The sequence below is a fragment of the Mustela erminea genome, chromosome 3 (assembly GCF_009829155.1).
Source record: "Mustela erminea isolate mMusErm1 chromosome 3, mMusErm1.Pri, whole genome shotgun sequence".
Taxonomy (NCBI): Eukaryota; Metazoa; Chordata; class Mammalia; order Carnivora; family Mustelidae; genus Mustela; species Mustela erminea.
Window position 1 is genome coordinate 32,143,119 of NC_045616.1, and position 24,062 is coordinate 32,167,180.

The 24,062-nt window shown below is 38.3% G+C and overlaps 2 protein-coding genes across 4 annotated transcripts in view; one reads left to right on the forward strand and one right to left on the reverse strand.

The window, feature by feature from the left end:
• Window positions 1-4,062: 4,062 nt before the first annotated feature.
• STARD4 (StAR related lipid transfer domain containing 4) lies at window positions 4,063-23,125 on the forward strand. Of its 3 annotated transcripts, none has more exons than XM_032335571.1 (6): window positions 4,063-4,279; window positions 12,496-12,607; window positions 13,505-13,554; window positions 17,241-17,367; window positions 20,956-21,070; window positions 22,190-23,125. In XM_032335571.1, the coding sequence occupies exons 2-6, from the start codon at window positions 12,503-12,505 to the stop codon at window positions 22,417-22,419; spliced, it is 627 nt and encodes a 208-aa protein (XP_032191462.1). In that variant the 5' UTR covers window positions 4,063-4,279; window positions 12,496-12,502; the 3' UTR covers window positions 22,420-23,125. The 3 variants fall into 3 exon arrangements, with proteins under 3 accessions (XP_032191462.1, XP_032191461.1, XP_032191463.1); XM_032335570.1 differs by having other exon boundaries at window positions 4,065-4,279; window positions 12,493-12,607; XM_032335572.1 differs by lacking the exon at window positions 4,063-4,279 and adding an exon at window positions 13,284-13,375 and having other exon boundaries at window positions 12,503-12,607.
• CAMK4 (calcium/calmodulin dependent protein kinase IV) overlaps window positions 20,783-24,062 on the reverse strand; it is a 239,537-nt gene continuing 236,257 nt past the window's right edge. Inside the window, exon 13 of the mRNA XM_032335564.1 lies at window positions 20,783-20,813. Coding sequence (XP_032191455.1) covers window positions 20,806-20,813 — 8 coding nt within the window. The 3' untranslated portion in view covers window positions 20,783-20,805. The remainder of the gene's footprint in view (window positions 20,814-24,062) is intronic.

Genomic DNA, 24,062 nt, shown 5'->3' on the forward strand with positions numbered 1-24,062 from the left:
GAGCAGACAGCACAAAAGAACAAAGCACGAAAACTGAGTAACAAACATTAATACCGTGGACACTCCAGTATTTTGTCCACTGATTCTTACCAGTTGGTATTCATCTGGCTTGGTATCTTCACACACAAACCTTGATTCCTTTTCTTTTCTGATAGTTCTTGAACTCTAGTCACACTGGTCTTAGATTAGCTCTGTGACATCATCCAATGGGGCATGTTGGAAGTCACATTGCTAACCCACTCCCTCAAAGACTGATTTAGTAGTTTCAGAATAGGGTGTGAAGTCTGTATATTCAAGGTGCCTCCCATGTTGCAGACACATTGGGAGACTCGGGGACCTCTGCTCTGTACATTCACTCCTGTTTTCACCCAGGAGTTCCTCCCCAGCCCGCACAATCCACACAGTGCCAAAAACTTTTCCAACCTCTGCAGCAAACAATTATAACTACCCTGTTAAGGAGATGTTCTTAATCCCATAGTATAGGTGAGGAAATGAAGGCCTGATTATGTTTAGTAATTTGTTCAAAGCCTTTTGCCTCTTTCCTTGACAACCTGTAATTAATACCATAGTTGATGTTAATTCATTTGTTTAAGCATGTAAAAACTCTCCTTGGGTGGATGGGCCAAGCCTTGCTCTTCAGTGAAGTCAGGGATTGATGACAAGAAACAGAAAACCAGGGGTGCTTGGGTGGCTCAGTGGGTTAAGCATCTTCCTTTGGCTCAGGTCACCATCCCAGAGTCCTGGGATGGAGGCCCAACATTGGATTCCCTGCTCAGTAGGTAGTCTGCTTCTCTCTCTCCCTCTGCCACTCCCCGCTGCTTATGCTCTCTCTCTCTCTCTCAAATAAATAAATAAATAATCCTTTAAAAAAAAAAAGGACAAGGAAAAAAAAAAAGGAACAGAAACCCATTCAAAAAACTTGAAAAAGGCTTATAGAAAGGATATAGGAGAATATCATGGAACCTGAATGTTGAAAATACAGCTTGGCCTTAAGGAAATTGGATTAAACACAGTCTTGGATGTTTGAGATCCTTGAAATAACAGAGGAGATAGATAATTCTCACGTATTTATTTTCCCAACCTATGTGTCAATGTTTGACACCTGTAAGTTTCTCCAGCCAAGGTACAGGAGCTGCCCTTTGTCTTCCTATACCTGTAAATGGAACATTTCAGGTCCCTCCTTCTTGCATAGCTGCCACTAGGGTGCCTACTCCCAACACTCTTCCTCCTCCTCCTTCCTGTTTTCACCAGGCTCCTGGCCTTTGTTGGATAGAACAAAGGAAGAAAGTGTTGCAGGGGAAAAGAGGTCCTTTATTCCCTAATGGCTCTTTCATTCTATTTTTGTTCTTTTTTAAGTTTTTATTTAAATTCCGGTTAGTTAATATATAGTGTAATATTAGTTTCAATAAGGCTCTTTCACTCTAAATGAGCGAAATCAACTCAAACGGACTTAAAAAAAGGAAAAGAAATTTACTGGATTATGTAAATAAAAGGTTCAGGATTAAGTCCAACTCTGGAATTGGCTGGGGATCACATTATAAACTGCCCTAGCTTCAACAATTTTCCTATAGCAGGCATTTAATAAATATTTGTTGAATTGAATTAAGACTATGGATTTTCCAGAGTCAGGTTATTTAAGTATAGGATTTGTCATATATCCTGGTTTTGATATACAGAGTTTTTATTTTTATTAATGTAAATATTTATTAATATTAATATGTTAAGTATTTTTATTAATATTACACAGTGTGTAATATTTTATTTTATTTTTGATTGAAGAATTTGGAAGCCAGAATTTTTTTTTTTTTTTAAGTTTTCAAGTAGTTAGGGATATTTGTGCATGTGTGTTTATATTACCTCCTGGTAAGAAATTGTGAATACATTAATTTGGTGTTTTGCAATTTTTTTGTTTTTCTTTTTGGAAATTCTTTCTTTAGATATGTTAATATGTTCAGTCTGATTACAATCAGGGCTTGGCAAAGAAGCTGTTTTGTCACTTTAGGGTGACCTTTCATCTAGCTCATCAGGTACATTATGTCTCTTGCATACTTGAACTCTGTATAGAAAGATTATTTCTCCATTTTCAAACTACTTGGAGGAGGGACTTGTCTGTGGCCCTATATACTACAGTCCCCTCATGAGTTCAGTAATAAATGTGCATACCTTACAGGGCTGTTATCGAGATTAAATGAGTTAATATATGGACTCTGCCTGGTCCATAGTAAGCCATCAATAATAGCTCCAGATGATGTTCTTTTTTATGAACCTGCAGTTTTGCTTTCAGCAGTATTCTACTTTGATAGATAAAGAATGGTTTTAATTACCACAACTTCTTTCTAACCAAGAAGATCACAAAAACAGATGAAGAACAAAAGGTAAAGAAAAACTTCCCTACTGGGCATCAATGTGATGACTTCATGCAGCAACTCTTAACAACACAACAACGACAACAACAACAACAACAAAAGCCAAGCTGATTTTGTTTTAAATTTGTTCTACCAGGTTCTTTGAGAGAGTCTGCAGAGTTGCTGAGCAATGTGTTCATGGCTGAATCCTAATAGATTCTAATTTTCTATTTTTTGAGGACTTGTTCCTCTCCACCAATACACTGTAAACCTTCGGGGCAGATATTGGTCTTTTCCTTCCTGGTCTTCACTGTTGCACACAGGTGCCCAATAGAGAGCTGTGAAGCACATCACAAGTTTTGTGAGGCCTTTCAGCTACTGCAAAATTAAGGAATCTGCCTTAAGAGCTATGCCCAGGCCTCTAGTCGCTTGTTTCTTTCTTATTATTGACCATTATCGTGGTCCTTGTTTGCATACATATTCGACAATAATTTCAGATGATGTGGAAAAGTGCTTTGTATAAGGTCTTACATACTTTATACCTCACCGAATCCACTTAAGAGCCCTCCTCCCCCACCAAGGTAGGTGAGTTTTTCAGATGATTACATGTGAAATAATGGAGTAGTAATAACCAGCCAAATTATTATTCCTTTTATGGATAAGGTAAGCTTTTTAATTTTTTTTTTTTAAGATTTTATTTGAGAGAGAGAGCAGAGCGAGAGAGCGAGCACACAAGGCGGGGGCAGAAAGAGAGGGAGAAGCAGGCTCTCCCTCCCCCTCAACCCCCCGCTTGAGCTGGGAGCCAGGCGGGGCTCATCCCAGGGTCCTGGGATCACCACCTGAGCTAAAGGCACACGCTTAACGGACCGAGCCACCCATTGTGTAAGCTTTCACAATGAGGTAAGATTTTTGAAATCCGCCAGTAATAACTGGCAAGTGGTGTTTGATGATTCTTTCAATGACATCAACTTAAAAACCTATGAATTATTATTTGTTCTCACTGCCAAGTCCACCAACAATGACTAACGGTGCAGCGCTGCATGCCCTCATACTCTTGGACCTCAAACCAAATATCCCTGTAACTATAATTTGTAAACACCCGATATTTCGTATTCAGATTTGCCAAACACCTTGTCAGATGAAAACCAGAATACTTCGCGAGGCTGCCACACCCCTCCTCTTCTCTATTTTCAAGGTGGTCTTCGGTCTCCCTTATCTGAGGGCAAACTTTTGGCGGAAGCTCAATTAGCTCTAAGTCATGGGAGGCGGAAGCCTGAAGGCTCCGTCATCCAGTGCCCAGGCGCCTTTTCTTCTCTCTCTCTCTCTCTCTCTCCCTCTTAACCTGACTTTTGATCCTGAGAGGGAGAGTGCGGCCGCGTGATAGTACATCTCCACAGCCCTCTGAATTTAGGACAGCTTTATCCCGCATTGTAGTCATTCACTCCCTCCCGTGTTCGTATTTCTCCCAGCTGGTTTTACCGCCTCGAAAAAGTTTTTCGCCATTAATTGGTTGCGGGAAGCCCGGCCGGAGCCTCACTCACCCGCCACCCCACAGAGGCAGGAAACCTTGGACCGCCTCGCGCCACCCCAAACTCACGAGAAATCATTCCATTCCCAGCGACCAATCAGCGCTCCGCACGCTGCCGCGCCAGCCAATCCAACCAAACACACGTTGCCCCGGCCAACTTAGGCCACAAGCTCTTCGGCTGCACCCGGCGTCTAGCAGGGGACTTGGCTGGGTGATTGGTCCTCTTTCCCTGAAGGGCTTGTGTCTTCCCATTGGCTGCGAACGGGGCGGCCCGTCACCCATTGGCTTCTGCTGTTCCCGATGGGTGGGGAAACTTGGGGAGTTCTGGAGCCTCAGTGTCGCCGAAAGCTGGGTGTCTGGCACGGGCCGGAGCGCCTACTCGCTTACCACGCCTCGTTCATCTCAGGTAGCCGTGGGTGCAGGCGCGGAGCTGCGGCGGAAGTGAGGCGGCCTGGAGGGAGGGCGTCGGAGGCGTCGGGGGCGTCGGGGGCGTCGGGGACGCCCTTGCGGGGTGCGTTTTCCCCCGAGCGGCTCGGGCGAGCGGGGCGGGGGAGGCAGGTGGGGAGGTCGGGGGGTGGCGGACGCGGCGTCCCGGCGGGTGCAGACTTCGCCCGCCATCCGCGGAAGGATTCCGGGGCTTGCACCTCGCCTCTCTGCACCGCTCACCAGTTTAAGGACTTGGATGTCTACGAGGCGTCAGTTTCTGCATCCGTTAAGTGGGGAAAGAGTAGTAATAACCTTGCTTCGGCCATGGTGAAGATTCACTAAGGTGGCGTTCCTTGAGGGGCGCAGTGCTTCCTGGTTCGTAGTAAATGCACTGACGACGCACGGTCCCTCCCATCTGCCCACAACAAGCTGTTGGCTGAGGTGATATTGATAAGAGGCAGCGTTTTCTAGGTTTACTCTCTTCTAGCTTCTGTCCTAAATGTATTAACTCATGTAACTCCTCAATAAATCAGTGTTACCGTTATCCCTAATATGCAGTTAAGAAAGGTTACCTGAGTTATTTGGGGATCCGGACAAAATGACAGATGGAGTGTGATGTCAGATTTTTTATGTAAAGTCTCTTACAGCTTGTGAGCAACTTCCGGTGTTTTACAGAAGAGACTTTGAGACTCTGAGGGCAGAAGTCCCGAGTTGCAATTCTGTCTGACTCCATCACTTATTAGCTGTGTGATCTCCAAGTGACTTACTTTGTTTGTTGTTACTTTCTCTGCAAAATAAGGATAATAGGATCAGCTTTGAAGGTTGTGAATTGTATTGAATGAAATAATACAGTTTAACGTGGCCAGAAAGACTGATCACGTAGTAGATGATCAATAAATGTTAGCTATTATATTAAAAAAAGGATTAGAGCATTAGGAGCTCAAACATGAACTCAGACTTAAAGGTGAAATATCATTAGAATTTAATATTGCCTTAATTATTGTAAAAATTCTCAACCTTGTTGTAAAGCTTATACTAGAATAAGCTAAAGTGAGCACTGAAATGGAGGGAAGGGCATTGGTCATTTTTGCAGAAGTGGGCTCCACTGTTGGATTTTGCAGAAGAGGGCTTCACTGTATCAAAAATGAGAAATTACTGTATTTGACTGAGTTGGAATAGCTAAATTACAAATTCAAGATTGGAAATCAAGCATATGCTGAAATTTTTATATGAGGTAGAAAATACAATTTAATTTACAAAGTCTTGGTTTCTACAACATCTTGGGGAAAAATCTATAGCATGTTTAATTGAAGCTATTTACATAAATAAAACCCTTATCAGTTGGGAAATGGAAGTTTAAATAATTCTGATAATAGCTTAAAATGTGAATTCTGACTTCATCATACTACATAGGTACAGATTTTTATGACATTCACTTTTTATTAAAGGTTAAAATGTGTATTATGTTTCATATTTAAAATAGAACCAATGGCCATCTCCCTGTAATGTAAATTTGATGAAAACTTGAGATGTATTGGCCAAAGACTATGGTGCTGATAGATGGCCACAAGACAATTTCTGACTTTGGCAGGCTGCTGCCTCTACAGTGGTAGCCACTGTCCACACTAGTGATCATTCTGAAGACATGAGCATAGAAAACATGAACAAAAGGAAAAAAAATTTAAAAAGAGAATAAAGTAAGGGGGAAAAAATGAAGGTGGACATTACTGAGAACTGAATAATAGGACTGTCAAAAGTATATGGCCTTTTTGGGACGCCTGGGTGGCTCAGTTGGTTAAGCAGCTGCCTTCGGCTCAGGTCATGATCCCAGCGTCCTGGGATCGAGTCCCGCATCGGGCTCCTTGCTCGTCAGGGAGCCTGCTTCTCCCTCTGCCTCTGCCTGCCATTCTGTCTGCCTGTGCTCACTCTCTCTCGCTCTCTCTCTTTCTGATAAAATAAATAAAAAATCTTAAAAAAAAAAAAAGTATATGGCCTTTTTGAAGGAGCTGCTAGATTCTGATATGATTAAATGGTAATCATTCTCTGAAATGTAAGTGATTGAGTTGGAGAGTTTCCTGATATAGGTCAAGAAAGGGAATGAAAGAATTAGTAAGAGGGAGTCCAGAATAGTATTTAAAACATTTTCCAGGGAGCCTCAGTGACTCAGTTGGTTAAGTGTTTGCCTTCTGCTCAGGTCATGATCCCAGGGTCCAGGGATGGAGTCCTGCATCGGGTTCCCTGCTCATTGGGGAGTCTGCTTCTCTCTTTACCCCTTTCCTGTGCTTGTGATCTCTCTCTCTCACAAATAAATATATAAAATCTTAAAAAAAAAAAAAAACCCAAACCAAAACAAACAAAAGAAAACATTCTCCTTACATTCTCCATAGGTGGAGACTGCAGTAGAGCATATTGTATGATTTCCTTTCAATTAATGGGAGTACTCTGTTTTATTAGGAGAGCATCAAGACCTTGATAATAACCCCAATACTGCTTGCTCCCCAATTCTGGAATATATTTCCAAAGATATGTCACGCTTGCCCACATACAGGTAGTTTAGACAGTAATCATTATTCTCTTTTGGACTTAATCTTGATGAAAAAAATCCATACAAGAATGAACTGCCTGGTTAAATACTTCATTGGGCTAAAGAGCTCTCTGAGTTTACACTTGTTTCTTCTCCTTTCCTATCTCCTACTTCACTACTCTTAAAAGAGGCTTATTAATAATTTTTAATGTTTTAGCTTTGTTTTAATTCAGAGTTTATTTAAAGGGTGGAATAAGTCAACTTTGAGAGCAAAACCTGGATTACATCCATTTCTGAAGTTCTAGGACTTGGTAGATACTAGATGCTTGGTAAATAAAATAGTAGACTTCCTTGAGAAATTGCTGTATTTAATTATGGCAGTGGAATTTTTAGTCATGCAAAAGCTTAAGGATGATTGGTGTAAACAGGCTCTTCTTTGATACTTTGAGGCCTTCCATAAGTGAGCCTAGTAGCTCACTGTCTACCTATTTTTCCTACTTTTATTTACTGGGTTCCTACTGCATGCCAGACATAGGAGTATAACATTGACTAAGTCACATTTACTGCCACAAAAGGTTTATAGTTAAATTGGAAAAGATAATAAGTGAATAAGTACAGAGTTGTTTTGAGAAACATTGGTGGGGTCAGGGGAAGCTAACCTAATCTTTAGGGGAGTCCAAGAAAGAAGAGTAGAAATTAGGCAGTGACGCTCAGCCAGATCACAAAAGGGCCCATAAGCCATTTCAAGGAGTTTGGACTTCATAGTGATCAGTAAGAGGGAGTGATTACTAAGGTAAGCATCTTAAAGATCCAGATTCTCATCTTTATAGGTAGTTTTTATTGCTTACACTTGTGTAATGGATTTATACAAAGATAACATCATCTGTGATAATAGCATTTTTACATTTCATCTTTGATGAAATATCTTACCTATCAACCACAGGAACCTGGCAGGCAACCTTTGGATTTAAAGAATACTGTTTAATCATAATGATCCTAGCAAAAGATAAATTAGCTTTTCAAGTCTTCTCTAAGAATTTATGCTAGTTTATAACATATCCTTGATTAAGGTCATTGTACCAGCTATCAAGTTGGCAGTCTCTTGAGGAGAAATGGGATACTTTCCTGACTGCCACACTGCTTGAATGATCTTATCCACTTTTAATCAATGGGTGGGTTCTATATTTATTATATATTTTGCATCACTTACATCACTTACATAGATCCTAAATTCTATTTTATTGAATTTTCTGTATATACTTTCCCATGTTTCCCATATTTTGGGATATACCACCCCCAAATATGCCATTTTGGAATAAGGATTATTTTGAACTGAAGGCAATTCAGCAGCAAATGCAGAAAGAGCTGTTTTCCCTCCCTCTACTACTTAAAAGTAGAGCATAAATTTCCCTTTGTGAAGGTCTTCCCTCTCCTCTCCTATACTAGGAAGAGAACAACTCATCACTGGAGGTAGAGCTGGCACCAGGATTGTCTGAACAAACAAACTTTACTACAATAACCTTTCTTTTCTACTAACTTTCTCATAATTCACCACCCTTAGAAGCCCAAATCCCTTTTCTTTGTCTTGTCACTTTTCCACAAGTTATTACCTTTTGTTAGAATGGGGTATAAGCCCTAAGTCTAAGTGCTTTTTTTGAGTCTCCATTTCCTTCTTTTTTGTGAAGGCCTCTATGTATATAAAAAATGAAATATTAACAGCAAATAAAATTTGTGTGTCTTTTGTACTGTTAATATACCTTCTTTCAGTTTAATTTGCAGGTCCCAGAGACAGAACCTAAGAGAATAGAGAAAAGGGGTTTTTTCTTCTCCTACAGTTCTGTATCATCTTGTTTATCATTTTTAATAGCTTGTATGCTTTGTTCTACGTTATTTAAATACTGACTACAATAGTGATTTATTTCTGTCATCTTTGGTTTTTAGATAGTGTTTCTCAACCCTGGCTGAATAACAGAATTAACAGAATGATCAGCGAGGCTTTTTATAGAACCTAGATTTTTGGGGCCTACTCCACTGAATCACACTATCTGGCAATGGGACCTGATATCTAACATCTAAAAACAGTGTCACAAAAAGCCCAGAGGCAGATAGAAGTTAAAATGGTAAAGACAAATCTTATTCAAGAACTATTGCAATAGGGGAAAAGGTAACTCAGTATAGAATTGTACCCTGTTCCGGAAATGCTTGGGTGGCTCAGATGGTTAAGCCTCCAACTCTTGGTTTTGGCTCAGGTCATGATGTTGTAGTCATGGGGATCTAGCCCTTTGTCAGACTCCATGCTCAGCATGGAGTCTGCTTTGGATATTCTCTCTCCCTCTGCTCCCCACCCTGCTCTCTCTCAAATAAATAAACAAAATCCTAAAAAAAAAAAAAAAGGAAGAAAGAAAATTACATTCCATTCTGAATACAACAAAGACAGTGGGGATTTGTAGCCAAGGAGCAGGATAGGTGTCAATGGATGGGAAATTGCTAAGAGGAAACATTAGGGGTAAGGGTTCTCGCTAAATTGACTTAGGGTTCTTGCTGAATGCAGAGCAGCATGATAAGATCAAGGGTAGGATGAGAAATTTTTGAGGGTGTTTCAGTAAGCTAGCTCAGCAGATTTCTTGCTAAAACTGAACTTAGGAAGCCAAGGATAAACCCAAGAACAAGGCCTGGTCAAAAAGAGGACTCAGAAGAGTCCTCTGAGGAAGGGAAGGGAATCCTTGTCAACAGTTACAACTACTACAAAATATGACAAAGGGGATTCTGATGTATGCATCTGTAGGTGAGTATTACAGCCTTTTTCACATAGAAGTTTGAGGCTTGACATTTCATTTAGATATTTTCTTGATTTCCTATTTAGTAGTAACTTGATGGTTCTGTAAATCATGCAGCTTTTCCCCAGAAGCTTTTTCTATATTCTTTTATTGGAGTGCACCAAGGAACCTAAAGTACACAAAATCAAGACCAAATAATTCTTGCTTTGAAGTGAACACACTTCACCAAATATTAAGGGCCTGTTGTGTTCTAGGCAACGTTTTAGTAGTAGGGATATTGTGCTAAACAAGGCAGTCAAAGGCTCATGCTCTATTAGTTAGGAATGTGATGGTAAAAGGGTAGAATACAGTATACCAATAAAAAAACAAGCTAATTTTAGATTGTGATAAGCACTATGAAGAAAATAAAAGAAGGATGTAATGGAGACTTGGAGATGGCTTTATTAAGATAGGTTTAAAGTGAAATTGTCTTTTCAAGTTGTTATTAGTCATGCTCAGATTTGGGATCTAATAATCCAGGCAGAGGAAATAGCAAGAACAAAGCCCAGAGTCAGTGACAAGGTTGGCCTATTTGAGGGGCAGAAAGAAAATAAGTAGGACAATAATATTCTAGGCAATGAGACCTGGTGGTGTGAATAGGAATCTCTTAATTTCTTTTAAGGGTGATTCCGAGGCTTTGTCTTTGAGCCACTGGCTCAATTCCATTTTATTTATTTATTTATTTATTTTTAAGATTTTATTTATTTCTTTGATAGACAGAGATCACAAGTAGGCAGAGAGGCAGACAGAGAGAGAGGAGGAAGCAGGCTCCCCGCTGAACAGAGAGCCCCATGCGGGGCTCAATCCCAGGACCCTGGGATCATGACCTGAGCCGAAGGCAGAGGCTTTAACCCACTGAGCCACCCAGGCGCCCCTCAGTCCATTTTAAAAGGAAATGGTTGAGGGGTGCCTGGGCAGCTCAGTGGGCTAAGCCTCTGCCTTCAACTCGGGTCATGATCTCTGGGTCCTGGGATTGAGCCCCGCATCGGGCTCTCTGCTCCGTGGGGAGCCTGTTTCCCCCTCTCTCTTCTACCTTTCTCTCTGCCTACTTCTGATCTCTCTCTCTGTCAAATAAATAAATAAAATCTTTAAAAAAAAAAAAAAAGAAAGAAAGAAATGGTTGTGGCCTAGGTGGCTCAGGCAGTTCAGTACCTGACCCTTGATCTCAACTTAGATCCTGATTTTAGAGTCCTGAGTTCAAGCCCCGTGTTGGGCTCTATGCTGGGTGTGGAGCCCATATTAAAAAATAAATAAATAAAAATAAAGTAAAATACAAGTAAATTGTTAAGATGGGGAAGACTGAGTAAAATTAAGGGACGCCTAGGGTGATAGCCATTAGAATGAAGCTCTAACTAGGCTTCTGGATCTGAGACTTTGGAGTTCTGTTTCTCTCCCCATTTCCCCTTTTCTCCAGTCTTTCCATAGTTCAGACTCAAGATAACCAGAGTTTTTGCATGCTTGCATGTTGATCAGAGGCTCCCAGAGCAATTAGTCCAAAAGAAACCTGCAAAACCTGCATGGACTTTTCTAACCCAGCCTAAGAAGTCATGCAGTCACAGACTACCTCTTGATGGGAAGTATCAAGAATTTGCAGCAATGTTTTAAAACTGTCACATTACAGAAGGCTTCATTATATTGTTTATTATCTTTAAGGTTAAAAATCATCTCGGGTGCCTCGGTGGCTCAGTGGGTTAAAGGCTCTGCCTTCGGCTCAGGTCATGATCCTGGGGTCCTGGGATCGAGCCCCATGTCAGGCTCTCTGCTCAGCAGGGAGCCTGCTTCCCTTGCTTTCTCTCTGCCTGCCTCTCTGCCTGCTTATGATCTCTGTCTGTCAAATAAATAAATAAAATCTTTAAATAAAAGGTTAACAATCATTTCTTTTTAGAAACAATGTTGAAAAGTAGCTTATCTTTGGAATTAGGTACGATATAGTACTGTTCTTTTTTTATATGGTTAAAATTATTGCCTTAAAATTATGAACCATTTGTTTATATGGTACTGATGGTTCTAAAAGTCTTCATATGACTTCCTTATGCAGATACCTTACTAAATCTTACAGCGTCAAATGAAATAAAATATTGAAAATGGTGCAGTTCTTCAAACTTTTAAAGTTGTTCAGAATTCTGTAACCCTAACCTAAAAGAATGTGTGAACAGGTTTCTAGTTGTTCATGTCATTAATTTTCTAGAATGAGTCCTAAATTTGTTGGTTGTTAAGTTAAAAAATTTAATGGCTGAAACTCCAAAGAATTTGTAAAAGAATTTATTCCTTGTGTATTTATTTTTGTAGTTTGGAAAGAGCAGTATTTTTTCTTTAAGTCATCTAGAATTCTAAAATGTATTTCTTTTTATTATATTCCTTTTGAAAGGGAATGAGGATTGTAGTTTTTTTTGTTGTTGTTGAAGATTTTATTTATTTATTTGACAGACAGAGATCACTAGTAGGCAGAGAGAGAGGAGGAAGCAGGCTCCCCGCTGAGCAGAGAGCCCGTTGCAGGGCTCGATCCCAGGACCCTGGGATCATGACCTGAGCTGAAGGCAGAGGCTTTAACCCACTGAGCCACCCAGGCGCCCCTGTAGTTTATTTTTATATGAGTAATTTTAGTAACTTAAAATGTGTGATGCTCATCCTTGGCTTGGTGTTACTCATCTTGGGAACTTTTAGGGGAAAAAAAAAACCTATGCCCAGGCCCTACTCTCAGAGATTCTGATTAGTTGATTGGGAGTGGGATCCAGGTATAAGTATCTTTTATGGCTCCCCAGTTGATTCTCTTATGAAGCCAGATTTGAGACTCAGTGATCTACTGCTTCAAATTGTGGTATTTGCTGATGCTAATCTTTGTCTTTGTAACAGAAGAAAAAAAATGGAAGGCCTGCCTGATGCTACTGCTTTTGCCACTAGACTTAAGAACACTCTCATACAGTATCATAGCATTGAAGATGATAAGTGGCGAGTTGCCAAGAAAACGGTAAATTATTTAAATTACCTCTTATGGTATTTATCTTCTATCCAGTGAGTTGGTTGATGACTTTCAAAATGCTAAAGGAAAATGGGGACCATACTTTGGGTGGATGGCAGGATAAATAATTAAGCTAATAAAACTGGTGGTTTGACATCTACCAAGGCAAAACAGTAATCCTCTACTGCTTTCATTACTTCTTTAGATATTGGACATGAGAATAGACTGGCAACAGGAGCCTAAAGAATAGCTTCTAAAGTCAACATATAAAATGTAACATGTATTGATAGTTTGAAATAGTTTCAGATATGTCAACAAGCCTGTGAGGGTGGCCAATTATTATTCTTTTCTATTGGTATAACTGGTCCAAACTATCACGTGGCTGCATGTTGACAGAGCCAACCCTGGAACCCAGGACTCTTCAGTGTAGTACTCTAGCTAGTCTGATATTCAGAATTTCTTGGGAAATAATTAGAAAAAAGATGGACGGACGAATTCAAGGTAGCACTGTCATTATAGATGTGAATTGTTTGATTTTAAAAAAGATACAAGCAAGTTCAGAATGAAATATTTACCATTCCTCTTGTCTTGGGCCAAATGTGTCCATAATGGTAAATAGATAAGATTAGAGTGAGCAAATAATAATGGCTGGTGAGGATGTTAACAAGGTTTGCATCTCATTAAGTGACTGAAAAATCTGTTTCGGACGTCTGTACTTCAAGCAAAATGTGAAGAACTTTAGGATACAGAAGAAACTCAAATATGGATCAATTGATGGTATAAGTGACTTTTATGTATCTCTAAATGCAAAGACTGATGCTGTAGAATTTGAAATTGTCAGTTTTATATCCAGAGTTCCACCTAAGTAATGATTTATGCCCTTAAACTATTTTTTTATTTTTCTAGAAAGATGTAACAATTTGGAGAAAACCTTCAGAAGAATTTAATGGATACCTGTAAGTAAATTCTTGTAGTTTTAGGTAGCTCTTAAGACATTGCCAGACTTCATATATATATAAATGATCCCTAAATCATCATTGCCACTAAAATTTGGCTTTTAAAGATTTTAAACTTTCTGAGAAGCATATCACGAATTTAAAGCCTTTAATTAAACTTTCTGAGAAGCATATCATGAATTTAAAGCCTTTAAAGTGTCCATATTCCTTGTGGACTGAGTTGGTAGTAAGGGAAATCATAAATAATGATATCAAATAGCCAATAAAAATCTTAATTTCTTAGCATAGTGTATAACCCTTTCTAGTATTCTTCTATATTTACTCAGTGCTATAGCATACTTGAAGAATTTATCTTAGGGCCACCTGGGTGGCTCATTTGGTTGAGTGGCTGTCTTTGGCAAAGGTCATGATCCCGGGATCCTGGAATCAAGTCCTGCATTGGGCTCCCTGCTCAGCGAGGAGTCTGTTTCTCCCTTCTCTCTGCTGCTGCTGCTTCTTGTGCTCGCTAAATAAATAAAATCTTAAAAAAAAAAAAAGAATTTGTCTTAAAGAAATCATAAGGAAGTTAATAAATACATACCTCTTTCATCACAGCATTACTTATAATATTAAAATTTACAAACAACTTGAATAATCAATAGTCATAAGATGGTTAAATTTTGAAACATGATATTTTACACTCTTTAAAAACTGTGTTTTCAAATATTAGTTTAAAACACAAGAAAATCCTCAAGATGTAAAATGAGTAAAGCAGGATATGAAACTGCATGTAGCAGAATTGTGAGTTGACTTTAATTTTTATATATTAGAATGTTTTTACTTAACACCAAATACACACCTCTAGATGCCTGTTTTATAGGTGATTTCTATTTCCATTTTTGATATTTGTATATAGGTGAACATGAATTTATGCTTTTTACCAGAAAATTAATATTGTTTTTTAAAGCCAGTAGAGACTGTTGCCTTGTATAATTGGAGTGGAATGTTCATATCTTTGGGACTCTCAGTCCTTTTAAAAATGAAACTGTGGGTTCCACTTACTGTATGTTCTCAAGTATAATACCAAAGATAGCATTTCCAGAAAGATGAGTTATACAATATTTATGATGAGGGTGAGGAAACTGGAGTTGTGGATTAAGCATTGTAAGCAAGTGTGAAGTTAATCCTTTAGATCACTGATTGGCAGTGGGGGTTGAAAAGCACAAAATGTGCCAAGGGAGCACAATGCTTGGTAATTTGAGAGGACTTCATTGAAGACTTACTTAGTGTATGAACCGAGCTTTAAAGGAAGAATGGGTTATTTCTTAGGGAACGAAGGACTGATTCATATTCCAGGCAGAGGGGATTGCATCTATTACATAAACACAGATGGGAAACACTCTAAGGAGTTTGTTTAGGGAAGTAGAAGTGATGTTTGTATAGCTGGAGCATAAAGTATGAGGGTAGGGAGAGCATATGTCTATAGGATTTTTGAATTCTGAAGTAAGGAATTCAATATTGTGCTTACCTTTGCTCAATCCTTACTCCCACCTCCCAGGTCCTCAAAGATTTTGAACTTAATCTGATAGCACTGTGAAAAATGGAAATGATCGCATGGAGAGTTTAGAGAAGAGGTCTTACCCTCAGAGTCTATGGCTAGCTTCTTGAAGTTTCCTCAAGATCATAAACATAATTTTGTATCAATGTTATATTCCTGGGAAGAGATCTTTGGTTTTTTGTTTTTTGTTTTTTGATTTGTTTTTGTTTTTGTTTTTGTTTTCAGAAACTTAAAGAGATGTGGTCCAAAGAGCTAGAAATGGTTGCAGTGTTGAGCTGGACACAGACTGCCCAAACTCAGGACATAGTATGGGAGTTGAAAAGGGGAAGTGAATGTGAAAGGGATCTGGTGGTGGTGGTGGTGATAATAACTAACATTCATTGAGAGCCAGATATTGTTCTAAGCACTTTACATTTACGAAGTCATCTTGATAAAACATGGTGACTTTTATTCTGACTTTTGAAATAGGATCAAGAGAAAAAGAACTGTTAAAAGTTGAATCCCAGATGTCTAATTTGGGATTGATTTTTGTTGCCCTATTCCCACCCTCCACCCCAAGTCAGAGAACACAGGAGGGAAGATCAGATTTAGGATGGGGGAGATCATGTAAGTTTGAGCTGGAAATACTTACAAAATGATAAAACAGCTTCAGATGCTTTAAAAAAACTTTTAAAAAGACCTGCCCAAAATGTTACTGATACAGTTAAAGCTAATCTATCTCTCATTTCTTCTTTTTTCTTTCCTCCCCAGAGGTAATTACTATCTCAAAGTGTGTATTCCTTTTTATGCTTTGACCACATGTGTGTGTGTGTGTGTGTGTGTGTTTCCTTTAGTAATTTGCTTTTGATTTTTTTCCATTTAATACAGTGTTTTTTTCAGGATTTAGCCAGGTTGTTACATGTAGATCTATTCTTTCACATTCATATGAAAATGTATTTACCTGTTTTTGTAAATTTTTAGGTTGTTGACAATTCTTCCTTATAAAATAACAGTGCTATAGTAAACTTCTTTAGTATATGTCTCCTTCAACACATGTGTGATTTTCTTTGGGTATGCTTCATTCAAGTACACTAGACATTGCAAATTATTTGCTCTCTAACGTGGTGGTAGCAGTTTGAGAGCTCTCATTCCCTTCCATTCAACACTTGTTATGTTTTTACTCTGCCAGTTTCAGGGGTATGAGACGGTATTTTGTTAGTATTTACTTGAGTACAAGTGAAGTTGAGCATCTTTCCTTAATTTATTGATATTTCTGGTCAATCTTAACATATCTTTTGTACTTATTTTCTTTGGATTATCTTTTTCTCATTGGTTTATAGGAATTAATTATGTATACTGTAGAATAATTATGTTTGTTTATATGTGTTACACATTCGTTCTTCCAGTCTATGGCTGGTTTTTGAAGAAATTACTTATACTGTCATTTGTACTATGCAAATTTTTAATTTTAACTGTCCTGTATTATTTGTATTTTTGTTTGTTTTATGTATTCAAGAAATCCCCCTGTATCCTGAGGTCACAAAGATGTATTTTTCTCAAAGCTTTAAATTTTATGTAGTGGTCTTTAGTCTGTCTGGAAGTAATTGTTTTGAATGGTGTCAAATAGTGATTCAGTTTTTAATTTCTCTATTAGTATAAGTATTGAATCAAAGTGCCATTTATGGAATAATACATCCTTTCCCCACTGATACATAATGCCACCTCTAAAATATGTCAAGTTCTGATATTATTCATGAGTCATTCTTCTGTGTGCTATTCCTGGATGACCTATTTTTCTGTTCCTGTAAAAAAGTTTTTGAAAGTCAGAGTAAAAATATGTGTATACTAGTAACGTCTTAGAGCCTGAGAAAAGAATTGCATACAGGATAAATGAAGCATGAGTGTTGTATGGACTGTTTTCAGTTACACTGTAACATGAAGGTACTTTCCTATGTTCATTTAATTTAGACTTCAGATCACTTGTTAGATTTGAGGGCAGAGTACATTCTGATAAAATAATTGATATAACTTATCAGAAAAACTTTTGGGATTTACTCCCTTTACAAAAATCTTAATTAACTTTTCCTTTTTTTGAAGTTAGCTCTGAACTATGAGGGCATACTGAAATTTTTCTTTCTAACAGCATCTGACCTTAATATTTTTTCTCCAGTTTCAAAGCCCAAGGTGTTATAGAAGACAGCGTCAATAGTGTCATAGACCATATACGCCCAGGTCCCTGTCGCTTGGATTGGGATAGCTTAATGACTTCAATGGATATTTTGGAACACTTTGAGGAGGTATTTATTGAGAAACATTACTTCAGATTTTGTGTGTGTGCCTGTAAGAGAGAGCATGTGAGTGTGAGTATGGGCACCCACCTGTATTCATTGATTGGAGAGTAAGTAGTCATGGCAGAAATCTCACAGGGGAATCCTTGCTGCCTTTTAAAAAGCTTGAGCTTTCTCATATTAACTAATGAGTATTAGTCAGAACTGAGTTTGTTTTCCACAGTAGCGCTACCCTTGCTGCTTAAGAAAACTGCCAGCATCTTTAATTATAAAACTGAACTTGAGGGGCGCCTGGGTGGCTTAGTGGGTTGACCTTTGCCTTCGGCTCAGGTCATGATCCCAGGGTTCCTGGGATGGAGCTCCGCATTGGGCTCTCTGCTCAGCAGGGAGCCTGCTTCCCCTTCTCTCTCTGCCTGCTGCTCTGCCTACTTGTGATCTCTCTCTCTCTCTCTCTGCCAAATAAATAAATAAAATCTTTTAAAAAATTAAAAAAAAAACTGAACTTGAGGTTCTGAAATCTAAAATTCTAAAGACAACACCATCATATGCAGGTTTCTAGGTAATCATATGTAGTTTTTTCCACTAATGTTAAGCCAAAATCAAAGACCAAAGATAAAAATGCAACCTTAGGCATTAGAGGATGATGTAACCAAAGTGTTTTTTTTTTTTTTCTATTTGTTTCTATTTTTCTATTTTTGTTAATTCATTCTTCCCATGTTTGAATTTCTTTATTGAAACATTTGGTATTTTAGTCCAGATATTTGTGGATTTTATGCTAAACACCTATAGTCTAAACCACCTACTTCCATGTTGAATACCATATAGGATACAAAGCCACTGCATTGAGTTAGAGATTTGATACTGGGTAACTTACCTCTTTGTATTTTGGTCATATACCTTATTCATGCCCATAAAATGGCAGTGAGATTTAGAATAGAGATCAAAACCTGTCAGCATCGCTGTAAGAATTATTATTATTTTTTCGTGTGTGTGTGTGGTTCAGTCTTTTTTTTTTAATTTATTTTTTATTTTCAGCATAACAGTATTCATTATTTTTTGCACCACACCCAGTGCTCCATGCAGTCCGTGCCCTCTATAATACCCACCACCTGGTACCCTGACCTCCCACCCCCCGCCCCTTCAAAACCCTCAGATTGTTTTTCAGAGTCCATAGTCTCTCATGGTTCACCTCCCCTTCCAGTTTCCCCCAACTCCCTTCTCCTCTCTAACTCCCCATGTCCTCCATGATATTTGTTATGCTCCACAAATAAGTGAAACCATATGATAATTGACTCTCTCTGCTTGACTTATTTCACTCAGCATAATCTCTTGCAGTGCCGTCCATGTTGCTACAAAAGTTGGGTATTCGTCCTTTCTGATGGAGGCATAATACTCCATAGTGTATATGGACCACATCTTCCTTATCCATTCGTCCACTGAAGGGCATCTTGGTTCTTTCCACAGTTTGGCAACCATGGCCATTGCTGCTATAAACATTGGGATACAGATGGCCCTTCTTTGTACTACATCTGTATCTCTGGGATAAATACCCAGGAGTGCAATGGCAGGGTCATAGGGAAGTTCTATTTTTAATTTCTTGAGGAATCTCCACACTGTTCTCCAAAGAGGCTGCACCAACTTGCATTCCCACCAACAGTGTAAGAGGGTTCCCCTTTCTCCACATCCCCTCCAACACATGTTGTTTCCTGTTTTGTTAATTTTGGCCATTCTAACTGGTGTAAGGTGATATCTCAATGTGGTTTTAATTTGAATCTCCCTGAGGGCTAATGATGATGAACATTTTTTCATGTGTCTGATAGCCATTTGTATGTCTTCATTGGAGAAGTGTCTGTCCATATCTTCTGCCCATTTTTTGATGTGATTGTCTGTTTTGTGTGTGTTGAATTTGAGGAGTTCATTATAGATCCTGGATATCAATCTTTTGTCTGTACTGTCATTTGCAAATATCTTCTCCCATTCCAAGGGCTGCCTCTTTGTTTTCTTAACTGTTTCCTTGGCTGTGCAGAAGCTTTTTGATTTTGATGAAGTCCCAAAAGTTCATCTTCGCTTTTGTTTCGTTTGCCTTTGGAGACATATCTTGAAAGAAGTTGCTGTGGCTGATATCGAAGAGATTACTGCCTATGTTCTCCTCTAGGATTCTGATGGATTCCTGTCTCACATTGAGGTCTTTTATCTATTTTGAGTTTATCTTTGTGTACGGTGTAAGAGAATGGTCGAGTTTCATTCTTCTACATATAGCTGCCCAGTTTTCCCAGCACCATTTATTGAAGAGACTGTCTTTTTTCCACTGTATATTTTTTCCTATTTTGTCGAAGATTATTTGACCATAGAGTTGGGGGTCCATATCTGGGCTCTCTACTCTGTTCCACTGGTCTATGTGTCTGTTTTTATGCCAGTACCATGCTGTCTTGGTGATCACAGCTTTGTAGTAAAGCTTGAAATCAGGTAACGTGATGCCCCCCGTTTTATTTTTGTTTTTCAACATTTCCTTAGCGATTCGCGGTCTCTTCTGATTCCATACAAATTTTAGGATTATTTGCTCCAGCTCTTTGAAGAATACAGGTAGAATTTTGATCGGAATAGCATTAAAAGTATAGATTGCTCTAGGCAGTATAGACATTTTAACAATGTTTATTCTTCCGATCCAAGAGCATGGAATGGTGTTCCATCTTTTTGTGTCTTCTTCAATTTCTTTCATGAGTGTTATGTAGTTCCTCGAGTTCAGATCCTTTACCTCTTTGGTTAGGTTTATTCCCAGGTATCTTATGGTTCTTGGTGCTATAGTAAATGGAATCGATTCTCTAATTTCTCTTTCTGTATTTTCATTATTAGTGTATAAGAAAGCCACTGATTTCTGTACATTGACTTTGTATCCTGCCACGTTGCTGAATTGCTGTATGAGTTCTAGTAGTTTGGGGGTGGAGTCTTTTGGGTTTTCCATATAAAGAATCATGTCATCTGCAAAGAGAGAGAGTTTGACTTCTTCATTACCAATTTGGATACCTTTTATTTCCCTTTGTTGTCTGATTGCTGTTGCTAGGACTTCTAATACTATGTTGAAATAGAGTGGCAAAAAAAAAAAAAAAAAAGAAATAGAGTGGCGAGAGTGGGCATCCTTGTCGTGTTCCTGATCTCAACGGGAAGGCTGCAAGCTTTTTCCCATTGAGGATGATATTTGCTGTGGGTATTTCATAGATAGAGTTGATGAAGTTCAGGAATGTTCCCTCTGTCCCTATACTTTGAAGCGTTTTAATCAGGAACGGATGCTGGATTTTGTCAAATGCTTTTTCTGCATCAATTGAGAGGACCATGTGGTTCTTCTCTCTTCTCTTATTAATGTGTTCTATCACATTGATGGATTTGCGAATGTTGAACTATCCTTGTAGCCCAGGGATGAATCCCACCTGGTCATGGTGGATAATCTTTTTAATGTGCTGTTGGATGTAAGAATTATTATTAATAATAATTATAAATACATTTTAAATGAATCTTAGTTTTTTACTAAGGGTTAAGTTATGATATATGAGTCCATATATGTTTCCTAAGTAGTAATACCTGTTACCTGTTCTCTTTCAGAATTGCTGTGTGATGCGTTACACTACCGCTGGTCAGCTTTGGAATATAATTTCCCCAAGAGAGTTTGTTGATTTCTCCTACACTGTGGGCTATGAAGAAGGGCTTTTGTCCTGTGGTAATGATCTCAAAACTCTATGATATCTTTTCATTTGTTTTAAATATTTGAGGTTTCTTGGCTGGATGTTTCTATGTGAGATATATTTTCAGCCTTCACACTTATTTTATACTAAGCTTTGCAAATGTTACATCATAGGAATTAAAATAACAATATCAAGAAGGGTTTTGAAATCTTTCTGGTAAGTTTTTATTCTCAGTTATGTGATATCCTCCAGGTCACCACTGAGAAATATGAATCACATGCCTGCCTCTGAGAAAGGGTTGTAGTAAATAGATTAAATCACTCTCAGAAAACAGCTTCTTGGTCATATACATAACACACTGGTATGTGTTAGAATGTTTTTCCTTCCTTGAGCTGTGTAATATTTTTCTTCTAAAAATGAAGAATACTGGGCACCTGGGTGGCTCAGTGGGTTAAGCCTCTGCTTTCAGCTCAGGTCATGATCTCAGGGTCCTGGGATCGAGCCCCACATTGGGCTCTCTGCTCAGCAGGGAGCCTGCTTCCCTTACCACCACCACCCCTGCCTGCCTCTCTGCCTACTTGTGATCTCTATCAAATAAATAAATAAATAAAATCTTACAGAAAAAAGGAATAATAATAGAAAAAAAGAATAATAGAAGGCTCCTGCTTTCTAAAATATATCTATAGGGAAATCAGTCTTTTTCTGTGTATAGTATATACTTGAGTTGGCAGTTTTAGGTAAATATCTACTTGTTTACTCTTAACCAGCCAGTACCAAAGTTGGATGTAGTAATGTCTTTAGGGAGTAGTGGTGGTACTGTCGTTTTGATTTGGGGCACCTTGAGGCCTGGCTGCTACAGCCAAGATTCATAGTTTCCAAGGAGTTACCAAGATGACATAATGTTATGTATTCTGATGGGATTAGAACTTTCCCCATTGCCTCTAGCCCTCTGCCAGAATTCTACTTGGTAATTATCTTTTTCATTCTTCCATGGTCACTCTTGGGGCTTAGTTTTCATCTACATGGATAAGAAGAAAAAATATTTAAACAGGAAATCTGAAAATATTGTTTAATGAGGGTTGTAGACTATTTATAGTCTATTTACTATTTACCGTCACTGCCATTAATGGTGTTATTTTAAAATTTCCTTGTAGGGCTAAGTGTTGACTGGAATGAAAAGAGACCAGAATTTATTCGTGGCTATAACCATCCCTGTGGTTGGTTTTGTGTTCCGCTTAAAGACAGTCCACACCAGAGTCTTTTGACAGGCTACATTCAGACGGATCTGCGCGGGATGATTCCTCAGTCTGCGGTAGATACAGCCATGGCCAGCACTTTAATCAACTTCTATGGTGATTTACAAAAAGCCCTACAAAAGGCATAATACGTTTAAACTTGTAGTACGATAGTCCCCCTGAATCAGCTTTTTCTCTCAGCTTCATGGCCTGTGAAAATCATCCTTTCCTTTCTTCTATGTAGCCTGTAGGAAAATTTGGTATTATTTGCTGGCTTATTTTATTCCTAAAGTAAATAGTTACCGAAGAGGGGGCATTTCCATTTTCTTAGGCGGTGCTTTGCATGGTGTTTGATACAGCAGTGTGTCTAAGCAGGGAGAGTCTTACAGACGTCCATGAGGAAGTAGTATACTTCTTTGACCTGAACTCTTAAGAAACCAAATATTGCCTCAGTATGAATATTTTGGCTACTTGGAAATTAGAGAAAGCACAAACTTTATGCTGTTAGTTAAAAATCATCTGTTTTAGAGATTTATGAATATTTTCTAAGTTTTAACTATTTTTGGAAGTTATATATTAATGCTTTACTTTTGGTATGCTCTGTGAGTTTGCCAATATCTTGGACTGAAAAAAGGTTCTTTATATTTTATAAAGCTGAGCTTCATTGTCAGGTGACTTGTACTACTTTTAAGTATTAAAAAAAGAAGAAAAAGAATAGATACAATTCAAATACAATTGTTTTGATACCTAGACAACATTATTTTGTGGATATCTTTAAAAATGTATTTGTATCTTTCTGTGCATTTATTTTGGAAGGTCTAAAAAGCATTTATGCATGAATAAAATGTACAAAAACATATGTGCTGGGGACACCACAGTGATTGGATTGTGTGAACTGGCTGGTGGTATCCTATATTCAACAGCAAATTGTCTAGAAAGCAAATTCAGTGAGAGTTTTATTCACGTTTCATTTTGTTGTTTGTTTTTTTCTTAAGATAAGCCCTCGAGAAATAGCTTTTAATTCTGTGAAGTATCAGATATTCTGTAGGAAAATAATCACATTTTCAGTCTTATTTGATCCATGTTCATGTTTCAGTTTTAAAGTATCACTCACCTCATAAAGTATTTCTAACTACATCATAAACATTCACAGTTGTGACATAACTTCAGTCTGGAACTTTAACAAATACATTCATAGATTTTTCCACATGCCTGGATGAGTCATTTTAGAACTAGCATGGACTATATTAGGTCCCTTGCTTCTGTGGCGGCCTTAAATGAACGTTCCTGAATGATTTTAACATTTCAGATGATTCTTTGGCTTTTGAATAATCACCTGGTTTACTTCTTAAATGAGACCTTGAGGCAACTCAGTATATCCATGCAAATGTTTGTATTTATATTTGTGTTTGGGCACATGTCTTGAAATCTGTCTTCCTGTTCAGTGTGAATTCTTCATGTGGTACTTACTGTAACCATTGTTTTGTTTCTTCTTCTTCTTCTTCATTAATATAAGTTTTTTTTAAATATTCTAGTATTCTGTTTTGGTGAAATGCCAATGGATGTCCAATTATAGGGTGCCCAGACTGTGTGAGGCATTTGCGATAAGATTGCCTGAGCTGGGTACCCCTAAAGCAAATAAATTGTCCCCTCAGCGACTCTAACATTCTCTCTTTTTCAACTTATACCTCAATTAGTGATCACATAATCTACTGTTGAATTAGATCCATTGCACTTAAAAGGACCCTCATGGGGGCACCTGGGTGGCTCAGTGGGTTAAGCCTCTGCCTTT

Coding starts and splice junctions, on each gene's coding strand:
- STARD4 (XM_032335571.1), top strand. CDS start 12,503: ATGGAAGGCCTGCCTGATGCTACTGCTTTTGCCACTAGACTTAAGAAC. Junction 13,555..17,240: donor GAAGAATTTAATGGATACCT/GTAAGTAAATTC, acceptor TTTTTTCTCCAG/TTTCAAAGCCCAAGGTGTTA. Junction 17,368..20,955: donor TTTTGGAACACTTTGAGGAG/GTATTTATTGAG, acceptor GTTCTCTTTCAG/AATTGCTGTGTGATGCGTTA.